Source organism: Drosophila elegans, unplaced genomic scaffold (genome assembly GCF_018152505.1).
Source record: "Drosophila elegans isolate 14027-0461.03 unplaced genomic scaffold, ASM1815250v1 contig_208, whole genome shotgun sequence".
Classification (NCBI taxonomy): Eukaryota; Metazoa; Arthropoda; class Insecta; order Diptera; family Drosophilidae; genus Drosophila; species Drosophila elegans.
The window spans coordinates 14737226-14749901 of record NW_024545578.1 but is presented as its reverse complement, the minus strand read 5'-3'; the positions used below and the strand labels follow the sequence as shown (position 1 = coordinate 14749901).

The following is a 12676-nucleotide window of genomic DNA, read 5'->3' as shown; positions in this document are numbered from 1 at the left end:
AACTGGGTATTTATTTGGTATGTACCTATTCTTTTTGCGGAATTAAGAATTTTAAGCATTCGGATAATAAAAACATTATGAAGAAACCTCAAAAATTAAGTTCGACAAAAACGCATAATGTGAAAAAGCTTCTTTGAAATTTAGCTTGCTTATCAACAAAAATAAACAAATATTTTAAAAACCATATTTTCTGACATATGTTTAGGCCCATAAACTTAATAATGAATTAACGAAATACACCTTTTTATGAGATAATAAAAATTGTATGCTGTTTTAGTTAGGCTATTACTATCCTACAGTAAACAACTTTTTAATGGATATGCCAAAGTCGATGCTCCAAAATCTTTTATTTTTCTTTTGTTTCGTTGTTTTTTTTATATTCTTCCTTAACCAATTCGCTGGAGTGAGAATGAAATGGCATTGAAGGGAAATAAAACTTCACACCATTACCGACACCTTATTCGCTTTCCATCCCGCAGGTTTGCTTCTGCTTAGCTATGAATGAAGTGCAATTAAGTGGATTTCGAAGGGAGTTTATAGTGGCTCACTGAGCAGATGTTGGAGTTGGATACTAGACAAGCTGCACAGAAAACAAGAAAGGAAGCAAACTTCGGCGAGCCGAAGTTTACAAGCCCTTGCCGCTACTGCAAAAATTAAATATTAAAAACATTGATGTCTTTGAGGTCAACCATTTCTGTGGCAGATATATGCTACCGTTTTCCGATTTGAATTAAATTAAAATTTGTAATACCCTCTGCAAGGGTATACAAATAGTGTGAAAATTAAGATAAATGTCTTTGAAAGAAATAAATATCATTGATATTTTGTAACCAATAATTTGAATATCAAAAAGTATATATTTTAATTTATATCTTACCAAAAATCATATATATTTTTCAGTGTGTAGCGAGGTAAGTAATAGTAAACAAGCAAAAAAGCTCCTGTCACTAATGAGTGTCCTGGCAGTTGTTGTTGAATTCGCGTTGAGTGATTGAATTCTCAACAACCGTTCGAGTAACTAAGTGGACTCATATGGATGGTTGTTGCTGTGGGGTAGTGGGTGGATTTGCTCAAGTTCCTTGGATCTAATAGTGCCGCTGTAGTAGCAGTTGTCATGCCAGCTTATTTAATTAACTCAATTCCCGCCAACATGCTGTACAATCCAAAACGTTGCCACATATTTTAGTCGCTAATTAAGAGCAACAGTGCAACTTCAGCTGCAATTGTAATTGCAAGTAGAACTGCAGTCACGACAACCCTCGAGCTGCAGGCCAAGCAAATATTATTAAAATAAACTAGGACTGGGCTGCCTCCTCTTTCTCTGTTCCACAACTTTGTTGAGCGTAGTCAAACAGTGCGTTTTAAAAGTGTGCACTTTAAGGGTATTTAACTATAAAAGGCAACATGGGAAGTGAGCAAATTAAGAACCTTGGTTAAGGAGTTTTTTAACGAACTTAGCTTTTAATGAAAATAAACGGTGAGTTCAATTTACTAGAAGTTTAAATTATAAAAAACTAAACAAATTTAGGGTTTTGTTAATTATTTTGTAAATTCTTTAAGCTTAAAAATATATAAGTTTTAGCTATTACTACAACAAACTATTTTTTTAAGGAAACTCAACTTTTCAACTTTTCACCAGACAATAATTCCCAAAAAAGTTATATTTAAGTGAGGACTTCTTTTCGTGTCTTCTTTCCGAAAATAGTTGGTAAAGTTTAATGAGTAACAATGCCGGTCCGTTTCGTGCGAGAAAGTGTCAAACATTGGGGAACTGACAAAAGTTGCACACACTACAATACACACATGTCTGCCACGCCCACACACTTAGTGGGCTGTCTTCGTAATGGCTTTTGGTTAGAAGAAAATGAGGAAAGGAGAGGAACGAGCTGAGGTGGCCGAGACAAAAGGCAAAGCAAAAATTTGCGGCTACAAGTTCATTTATCATTTTGCTTGAGTAATTGAAATTTCAACGTCGCCGGGCGAAAAGCAGAGTGGGGCAATCGCCAATAGCTAGGTGGTGCAGGGTGGTTCCGGGTGGTTTCTGGTGGTTTTCTGGTGGTGCTGGGTCTTAGGTGGTGCACGAGCAGCATCCACAGGACCGGGAAACCAAGCGGAGTCGGAGCCAATACATTAGACGCTTCCGCCGATGTTGCCGCCCGTCCGGACACATCTTTCGCTTTGAACTTAATGGATATGAAATACATAAAAAATGTATACACATTCCCCGACACCAGAGACTTCCTCTATGGCTCCCCCCCTGGCCACATGCAAAAAGGGAACCTCGCTCAAAGTCACCAAATGGCGAACGGAAACTCATTCAATGAGTCTCGCTTCTGCCTTTCACTTTGTATTTTTTTCTCCTTTTTTTTTTTAAATCGATTGGGGATTACTTTCGGGGCATCGCTCTTCATTTTTACCTCGTTTCACATATTTATTTTTGGGCCCCTGGATTATCCCTCGGGCCGGTCGGTTCTTAAAGCTCTTTGGGGCGTTTGCTTACGCATCGCCGCACAAATGATTTATAAGTTAGACAAAGGGCAAAAATTGAGGCAAGGCCTCGCTTCACCTTTTACCACCCGCTGCTGGCTGGCTGACACAAAAATGAAATCATTTGACCATAAACATTGAACTAAATTCAAAATCAATTTAGCGTGATAATAAAACACAGGAGGCTGTCCTAGAAAAGTCTGCTGTTGGCAATTATGTCAACAATTGACTTTAATTGACACTGAATGGGCCACTGGCATAAGGAAAACAATCTGAAAAACGTGATGTTTTTCAAGGGCTTTGATCGGATTAAATGGGCAATAAATGGGTTACACATTTATTCAAAATGATTAAGAGAATCCCTGGGCAACGTGATGGCCAAACACACAAAAAACTTGACGAAAAGTTGGAGAGCTTAAGTAAAGCCAACTAAGAAACTGCAAAGTAAACTTCTTCGACAAAATGTGTTTTTATTTTCGCTACTCGCAGCGCAGTCTGTTGACTTTAAAGTTGCAAACTTTCGCCGCGATATGCATATAGTAAGGGGCCATAAAGATGCCATGAAAGTCCTGGCCAACTCCGCCGACAAATAGCCATAAATAAGAGCTGGGGCAAATACCCATGCCTTGGCTTTGGATTGTGTGTGTGCGAGCGTGCTACCTATTGGCCATTGTTGGCCCAGATCGGCGACAACTGCAGCAGTCGGACTCTTGGCCTGGCCCCGAGCTTATTTATGCCCCCAAACCTCTGCCGAAGAATCCAAGTAGAAATACACAAAAAAAACGGTGGCCAAAAGTCAAGTGAATTTCCTTAGCGCGCACACAGACACAAAGAGCATGAAATGTAGTTTGTTATGAATTTCTGTTACATCCTTTTCTCGGTTTCGGCTTGGGTTTTGTATTTTTTTTATTTTTTTTTTTGGTTGCCAGAGGAGCGGGTCGCAAACACATCCGTAAACAATTTGTTCATTCTCCTATTCGCTTTTATTTTTCTCGGCTTTTTGTTGCCGCTACCCGATAAGCAAAATAAAGAAATGAACGGGGAGAATTGAAAATAGGCAACCCTATTACTTGGGATACAAATGGCAGGCCAAACAAAAACAATTCAAATGAACTGCGAACCCAAAAAGGCGAAACACGAGGAGCTCTGGAATTTTTCAAGTTTTTCCAAGCGCGAGCGTTGCCCATTTAAAAAAGGGTTAAAAGGGGCAATCAACGCTCTGGGTGGCAATTGGTGGGAAAAGGGTTAAACGAAAGCGTGCAAAAGAGTTTCCAGTATCATGGTTGAGTTATGGGATATCGTTAATCAGTGCGATTATGATCCACAGCCCATTTCATTGGTTCCTTAATCTGCAAACAGCTGTAATTACGGCTGTTTACTTCCGACGGTTTTTCATGCCCTCAAGTAATTTAATTGCATTTGCAAGTGATAAAATTAAATTGAACAAAGCTATCGTGTTAATTAAGCTAACTATTTGGAAGTTGCAATCCTAATTGAGTGCCTATGCGTTCGTCAATCACATAATAATAAACATTTTATTGACTTATAATCGCTTTATTCCTGCAATTACATTCAACTATGTGAATTAATTTGTGCAGGCGAAGCTATTGAAAATATTTATAGTAAATTTGGCATATTTTGTTTTTTTAAGCTTAGGGATTTGCAACCATTCTTAAAATATTTTGTGTCGCAATTTCGCAAATAATTTGATTGTTTTGTTACTGTTTGAGCTCTATAGATATATATATATGATATAATTGAAATCAATATCAATATAAATTCTTGATTAAATAAAGTTTAGTATATATACAGCCACGTATGAATATACGTATTATAAAATATAAATATTGATTTTTATATATTTCTTGGTACGTTGATTTGTGATTTTTCAATTACTTCTTTATCTAAGCACTTTTGAGTGCAGTGTACCAGAAAAGAGACAGTTAATAATTGAATTAAACTGTTGCTGTAATTTAAAGTGAAATTGGGGGTGATGGCGGTAAAAGTGTGATTTAGCCAATTTCCTTTTTCTTTTGGCGTTGGTGTGAGTTAGCCTTTCCTTTTTCGCGCTTGTGTGTGTGAGCGTTTGCTTGTGTCAACGTAATTTTCCCCTGACTTTCTTTGCTCCACTTCAGCTCTCACTCTTGTTTGCCATTTCATTTCCATATGCACAAGGCAAATAGGCAAACAATCTGCATGGGTGGTGAAAATGGGGGGAGGGAGGAAGGGTAAATCGGAAAAGGGGTCTGTGGGCGGGTGTGGATTGCGAGTTGTGAGTGAATGTTAATACCGGCCCGATACAATTTTGCCCCTCATTTTGTTGGTGGTTGTCTGGCAGCGGGTTTGACTCCAAGGAGCGAGGATCGAGGGGCTTTGGCATCTTGACAGCCAACAACTCACTGCTCAGTGACACGTGTGAAATGCTATGTTCTGCGGGGCCAGGGGCGTAGTCAAACGCGGGGGGTCCCGGGCTCGATTCCAAGTTTTTTGACACATACAAGGGGCGAACGATGGCAAATTGGAAAGTCAAGCCGAAGTTGACAGGATTTGCGCGCAAAAGGATTTGGCCCGCGAAATATAGCGAATAATACACAGCAAAAAATTACACTACAATATCAATGCTCAAATATTTGAAAAAACATATATAATTTATTTAAAATGGGATGGTAATTAATATATATTTCATGAAATTTATATGCTTATTGATAAAAGATGATTAAAATGGGAATCCAAGTCTCAATATATTGCTGTCGAAATAAACCAAGAATTATATGAGAAACTTGTTTTTGAATAATATAAATCATAAAATTGTTATAATAAAATAGCTTAAATATATGCTTTATTCGATATGAAAATACAATTTTGTTTGGCATAAGTTAAATAATACAAATAAAATTTATAAAGTACATGCGGTTCCTCTTTAGATACATATTGTGCATTTCATGACATGAAAATAATTTTTTTTGGCATTTAACATGCAAATAATATTTATGAAATTTTTTTCTGTACAGATACATGTTGTGTATGTGCATTTTGTGTGTAAGCGAGTTGAACAGGAAAAGGAAAGGAATTGGAGCAGGAGCTCTTGAAGCCGCAGCAGGATAATCGACTGCCTGTCATTGTGTTTACACTAAATTTCAATTAAATTTTGAGGCCTCCTTTGACAACTGACAGTACAAGGAAGGCGTGCGTCTTCCGGCATAGAAATGTTCAAGTAGTATATAGATGGATCAGCGCCACTTGCCACTTTTTGCCAAACGACAACAAATCTCGGCCAAACTTTAGAAACAATCTTATGCGGGAAAATGAAGCCACTTTTGCTTAGCGCCCACAACAGCCAAAATAAGAACAGCAAAATCCGGAAAAGCAAATTCAAAAAAAAAGAAAGAAAATACCAGCAATCCGCCAAAGTGGGAGGGGATTTGCCGACTGGATTTAAAATGGAAATTATTTGAAGAAAACCAATTCGCTTTATTACTTTGGGGCATACGCAGCTAAGTAAAACAAGAGCAGTCGACGGTAACGCTGCCAGCAACAAAAACGAAGTACTCCAACAACAAGAACAATAACAATAACAAAAACAATAACATTGGGGGAGCAACTAAAGAACAACAAAAGCAAGCGACCATAAAAATTAATGCAATAAAAACACATGGCCAAACTGGCAGGAGCAAAAGCCCAAACAAAGGACACAAACAATGAAAAGTTGCTGCCAGAATGGCAAAGAAATAAAGCCAAATGGATGGATGGAGTGTATACAGGTATAGTGTTAGGATCGATAAGTTTTTGCTTGCACAGTCATCCACCATCGAAGGACAAGAATACATTTCAGCGGCAGGAAAAAATATTTTTTTTAGGATACTGAAAAAAATCTTAATAATATAAAAACAATTGTGTTTAAAAAATATGCATGAATTGCTTATATTTGGCGAAGTTTTTTAGCATGTAGTTACCACTATGTAAAAAAGTTATTATTATAAAAGTGTAAATTGGAAAAAGTTGAGCATTAGATGAGGATAATATGGCTTAATGCAGAATACCGTTTTATATGTTGTAATCCTTTAGTGTTGCATATTTATAGCATTTCCTATTGATGTGATGTGTTGCCTATAGAAATTAAATTCAGAGATGACTTCGAAACTATAATGGCAGTAAACTTCATAATGAATTTCCACTTAAGGTCGTATCTAGTCATGTCAGAAGCAGCTTTAATAGGTAAGGAGATAGAGAAGTATCGGCAAAAAGAAGGCTTCCAGGACTCCTTAGCCTTTTCTTGCCCTTTTGCTCTGTGCAGGCAGCACGCAATTAAAAGGACTTTCGACTTATAAACATTGCGCCTGAGTGGATGGCTGGGTGGTTCGTCTCTGGCCCTGTAACGACAGCACCACCACCCCCTCCTTCACCCAACTACCCACCGCCTGTTGCTGCTCGCCTGATTGAGCTTACAGTTTGCGGCTCATAAAGTCAGAGTCTCGGGCATAATTACACTTTTTCAATTATGCATAATTATGTGTAGAAAGCAATTTGCGTTTGGTTTGGAGCGCGTTTAAAATTTAAAGTGCAGTGACACCAGCCGCCTCTCAGCCTTAACCCCTGACCCCACACTCCACGTCCATAGCCCTTAACCCCGCATTCCTCATTGGAGCTGCTGTTATGCGATATGCCCTTAAAAACGACCCCAAGCGACCAGCAAGCGACCGCATTTGTTTGCTTTGGCTCCACGTTGCTTTCTCACTTTCTACACTGAGAAAAAGTATTACAAACATTATCAAGAAAGGTATCGTCTCAAATCAAAACATTTTAAAAATGGAAGAGTAATTTTTTATAGCATTTTGAATAATCGAAAATGTATTAAAATAAGATTGTCTCTGTTTAAAAGTTTGTATATATCTTTGATCTACGATCTAAATGGGCTTAAAATATCTGAGGCACTGTTGGTTTGTGGGTTAGTAAAATATAAAACTCCTTCTTTTACTTCAGAAGGTCTCATAAAAATTAAAAAACGGATAGAAATCGTCATGAACTTTAAATGTAATGTTTTTTCTCTCGGTTCACCCATCGCTTTCACTGCTCCTGCTGCGGTTGGCAGTGGCCATGTCAGAGCAGCAGCACAGGACTGCAAGGACAACGCAGCAGGCAGAAACATAAATCAGGATTTTCGCAGCCCGAACCACAAATGTTTTTAAAAGGATTCAGCGCCCGGCGAGGCGGCAACAATAACAACCTTGAGCGGGGGTGGTGGGCCTATATTGTATATGTTTATATATATATATATATATATATATATACATTGCTGATAATCTTATGCATGCTTAAGCAGGCTACGGAACATGGGATGTGCGGTGTTATTATACTGTGTATAAGGAAGGATCGGGAGGAACTTGACTTACCCGACAGGCAGCAGAAAAGTGCCGTCCACAGGGTCAACATTTTGCGATGACCCACTCGATTTGCGGTCTGTTTTTAGTGTTGCACCTCTACTTCTTTTCACTCCTTTCAATCCTCGGCTGACTCCTTTTCCTATCACTTTATTGGGTTTGCTTTGCGTCCTATCAATTCGCACTTTGTTTGCTTTGAGGGCTTTGATATACGGCAATCTCTGGGGAAGATATATTTTTGATTTCATTCCTCGTATTCACACACAACACTTTTTTCGTGTCTATCCTTTCTATTAGCCCTTTCAACAGAGAGAAAAATATATTATTCATCCTTCATGGAATTTTTTTAAAATTTTTCTGAGTACAAATTTTATCTTTGGTTTTACGCATCGTTTTATTTCAATATTTGAAATATTTAAAATAACTGTTTAAACCTCAAATGAGGTTTTTAAATTAATTCTTCAACATTTAAAAATCATACATACCCATTTATTAAATTTTTTTTATATACATCTTAAAAATATGGTTAAATGTATTAATAATTCCAATATGACCTGAAAGTTATTTTTATTTTTCTCTCTGCACTCCTTTCTGATTTTCTCTTTTCGTTTCGCGTGAATTAAACACTTGCAATGACATTTAAAACACTTAATATCAATGGCAGACAATTTAATCCTTTAACGTTCGTTTGTTGAACTTTTTGTTCAATGTCCTTGTTGTTGCACGTCCTTGTTGCTGCTGCTGTATTTGGTGTTGCTGTTGCAGTTGCAGTCCTGTTTGCTTTTTTGGCTCGTCCTAGGCCGGAATAATATTTTTTGTTGCCCTGCTCGTTTCGCATTTCCATGAACGATTTTTTATTTTCTTTCCGCCTGGAACCAACCCAAAAAGAATTGATTTTCGTCTGGGGCTAAAGAGCTTTAAGAGGAATTTCATTTGTTCTGTTCTCGGTTTTTTTTTTTTGACGCTGCTCCCCTTGCTGTTATGAAACATAAATTGATTAAATTTGTGTTGATGTCGGGTCTGAAAGAGTGTGTGGCACGTAAAATATTGTTAACTAAAACTTAGATAATTGAAAGGAAACCAATAGTCTTACGTGTAAAGGAAATTAAAAATTACTTCAAAAATATACCAACAAAAGTTTTAACTACATATTAGAAAAACATGCCTTTGGGCAACGCCCAACTCTTGACTGTCGTCCTTTTCCCTTCGAAACACCTTCTTCAATTAATTATGGCTAATGCATAAACCAAAATCAGTTATTGACAAAAGTTTGGAATTGTCTCCGGTCAGCTGGCTGCCCCTGCATATTTCATAGGCCCAAACTTGGGTGGCATGTGACCTGGTCCCAAAATAAACCCTCCTTCCTTGGCCTTTCGAAATTGGGAGGAGTTTGTGGAGAACTGTTTATAGCAGTCACGCCTCTTCTTCACATATATCCGCCTTCGGCTATTTCCAGACCTGCTGCCATCCATTCTCTTTGGCATCAATCAATTGCCCGGCCCAGGGGAAAACTTTACCGCACTTTGGCATTTCCCTCACATCTAATTTGTTAAGCATTTGCAGGGGAATTGCCTTTTTCACACGCCCCTTGAAAACGATGTGAGTTTTTCTCTAGAAATTTTTTCCCTCGCCCTGTGTGAAATTAATTAAAACTTAATTAATTGCAAACTTCACTGTGGCGCAAGAGACAGACACACTAATGAGAAGGGGAAGGGATTAAGGTCCGAGTTCAACTGCAGGTCTCATTTGACATGCAGAGAAAAAAAATTAAGCATGTGGTACAAAAAAAAAAAACAAAAAACTGAAAATGAACGTAGTCTTACATACAGAGAAACCAAAATATTACTGACTTTTCAAAAAGAATATTTTACCATATATATAAAGAATGTACTTCTTGTAAAGTTAACATTGGAATATTAAAAATAATAATATTTAAAATATTTTGTTATAAAATAAATGTGAAATGGGCTTTTACAGACCTGTAGATGAATACAGGAGTCAAATAAGTTTATTTTCTTGCTTATCTCAAGGTTATGATTGATTATACATTTCTTTGACACATCGTTTTAATAACTTTTATCGTACTAGCTCTAACTGAAAAGTAAACCCGACCACAGGCTTATCATAATAGGACTAGAATTTAGCACGAAACTAAACATCTTCTTAAAAAAATAGTTCTTACAAGGGTTTGAAATATAACAAAAATATCCTTGTAATTTTATTTTATAATTTGTTTACTGATTTAAGCATTATATTATTAAAATAACTTGTTTAATCATGTAATAATTATACTACTATCCATCCCTACGATATAAAAGTTTATTAATGCAAATTATTTTTATCCTATCCATTTCAACTGGTGAAAATAATTATTATTCAAGATCTTTTTTGGTATTGTACTGCAATATTTTTCTCTGCAGGATCCTTTACTGTGTGACTTCAATCAGAAGTGGCTGCTGCTGACATGTTGTCCCTCTCTCCTGCTCCTGCTCCTGTTCCTGTTCCTACTCCTACTCCCATCTGGAATCCGGCCCGGAATCCTTGGCCACTTGTCACTGTTGCTTCCGTAATGGAATTAGAGAGGGGCAGGGAGTATGGAAATGTCGGAGGGGACAGAGCCCAAGGCAAGGACTCAGTGATTCAGGGACGGAGTCTGAGACTCCTGCCAACGTCAGCAGTGTCTCTCAAAAGTGTTAACGCACTCAATTGCTCTGGCCATCTCTTTCTCCGCCAACTATGCCCCTCTCTTTCGGCCTTTCGGCCCCCGGCTCCTTTGGCCTCTCTCTCTAATTGTAAGCGTCTGCATTTTCCTACTCGCCTCGGGGGCAGTGTCTGCTCTAATGCTTAGTAACTGTGATTAGGAGGAAACTTTAGTTCCGGGTGGGTTTAATTCGCCACCCACTTGTCCCCGGGGCCAATCTTTGCCTCGCCTTGCTTTGCTTTTGTTTCTCTGCCCCATTGTGTGTCGACTAATTCCTGGTGTATGAATATTTTATTGAGGAAGGTTTTCTCTTTTATTGGCTACATGGCATTATGTGCGAGAACAAAGAAAGGATACAATTAAATTTTTGTTTGGGTATGCCAGCTGGAATGCCACATAAGCTGATGGCCTTAAAAGTTGATACCCCAAACAATAGTGCTGGTGGAAAAGGAAAACGCTGAGAAGCCAAAGTACTTGACACTTGACAAAACTTTTCCATCAACAACTGCAGTTGCGACAGGAAAAGTTTTGCCCAACGAAACTTAATTTTCCCCAGCAGCCCAGCATATCTTATCATACCATACGAGATGCTTTTCAGTTTCTTCAGCTAGGCACATTGCGCATACGCACTGTGATCAGCCAGATTGGCGGCCTGTCGTAAATTTCCCTGCACACTTGTTTTCCGTTAATATTTTATGTGTTTTCTATTAATTTTTGTCACATTCTTTTAGTGGTCGCTGGGCCCGAATATTGGATTACACAAAAAAAAGTGTATTACGGCCGATATTTTTCGGTGGCAGCGATTTCTGTTTTGACGCAGATCAAAGATAGTTTCCCTCTGTTTTTTGTTTGGCATTTTGGTGTTGTTTTAATTTGTTAATTTGTGTTTGGGGTCCGGGCTCCCCTCGTCTGTGTCTAAATATAAAACAACTTAATTTGCTGCATGCTAATGAGGCGATGGGAAAGGGAGCGGTGCTGGAGGTCGTTGTGTGGGCGTTTAACACTTTTATAATTTGTTTGCCTGCAGACGAATTGCTCTGCAGCTTTTATTTTGGTCTTTTGTCGCCTGCCACAGCTGACAAGCTGCTAACACGCACCGAAATTTCGTTAGATTTCTTATTACTTTTTGGGTATATAATTTTTTTGGAGACGATTATCGTAAAATATTCGCGTGCCGAACGCGTTTTGACTTGCCCAGCAAAAGCAACAACAGTTAGCAGTAACAGTAACAGTAACTGGAACAACAACAACAAAAGCGACAAAAGGTCATTCAATTTTCGACTGCCGGCAATGGGGCAATGAGGCTTTTCCTGCGTTTTCACACGTTTTCCAAAATTTACGACCCAATTGTGCCCGCTTTTCTTATCCGTTTGCACTCACACTTCTGCCTCGAGTCAGAAAAACACACACACAAGCGCGCACACACACATACTGGTCCGGAAAATGTCGCGCCTCACGTATTTGGGCCTCACATTTCCATCAACTTTTTATTTGGATTTTTTACGCGCTTTTCCGTGCCTTCGCCTTTCGTTCACCGTCGATGTCGCGCTGAAACTGAAACAGAAACTGAAACTGATTTCTGCCAGCAGTGGAGCACTTTTTTTGGGGACTCGAGGGGGCCTTCCGAGCAGACACGAACCTTTATCAGCGCCGCTTCGGGTTTGTTGTCTTCGTCTCGGGAAAAGTCGGGGAAAAGGGGTGGAAAAATCGTGTCCCGAGCATTTCCACTCCTGCTGAATTCGCCGCATTCGGCTCTCTTTACTGGCCTTACTCTCTCTTATACAAAACAAGGTCTAACAATAAAATGTTTGAAATAGTTTTGGCAATTTGCGATTATCATGTTAGTGGCAACAGAGGGAATAACTTAATGATCCCGAATTATGTGCTTCAGCCAAATGCAAGCTTATTTTACGACTGTATTTTCAACGGGTTAAGTTGATTTTTACGATGGGAACTTAAGATACAAGCAGTGATTCGAGTTCTTTATAGCAGGGGAAATTAAATGGAAATGAAAGGTAATAACTTGATTTATGGTTATACCTAGACGGAGGATTGAGGGAGTTGGCTAGAGGCTATAGATAGTAAAGCATTTATTAGGCTTCTTAAAAAA

General features: G+C 38.5%; 1 protein-coding gene across 5 annotated transcripts in view; it reads right to left on the bottom strand.

Annotated features, from left to right (window-relative positions):
- Positions 1-12119, bottom strand: part of LOC108150275 (zwei Ig domain protein zig-8) — a 41411-nt gene extending 29292 nt beyond the window's left edge. For 2 of the 5 annotated variants that reach the window (XM_017278362.2, XM_017278366.2), the window contains exons 1-2: positions 11947-12113; positions 7878-8086 (exon numbers count right to left, since the gene is read on the bottom strand). In XM_017278362.2, the coding sequence (XP_017133851.1) occupies positions 7878-7917 (40 nt within the window). In that variant the 5' untranslated portion in view covers positions 7918-8086; positions 11947-12113. Of the gene's footprint in view, positions 1-7877; positions 8087-8350; positions 8368-11946 lie in introns of those variants that run through there. The other 3 variants (XM_017278363.2, XM_017278365.2, XM_017278364.2) reach the window with 3 other exon arrangements.
- Between the last annotated feature and the right edge of the window lie 557 nt (positions 12120-12676).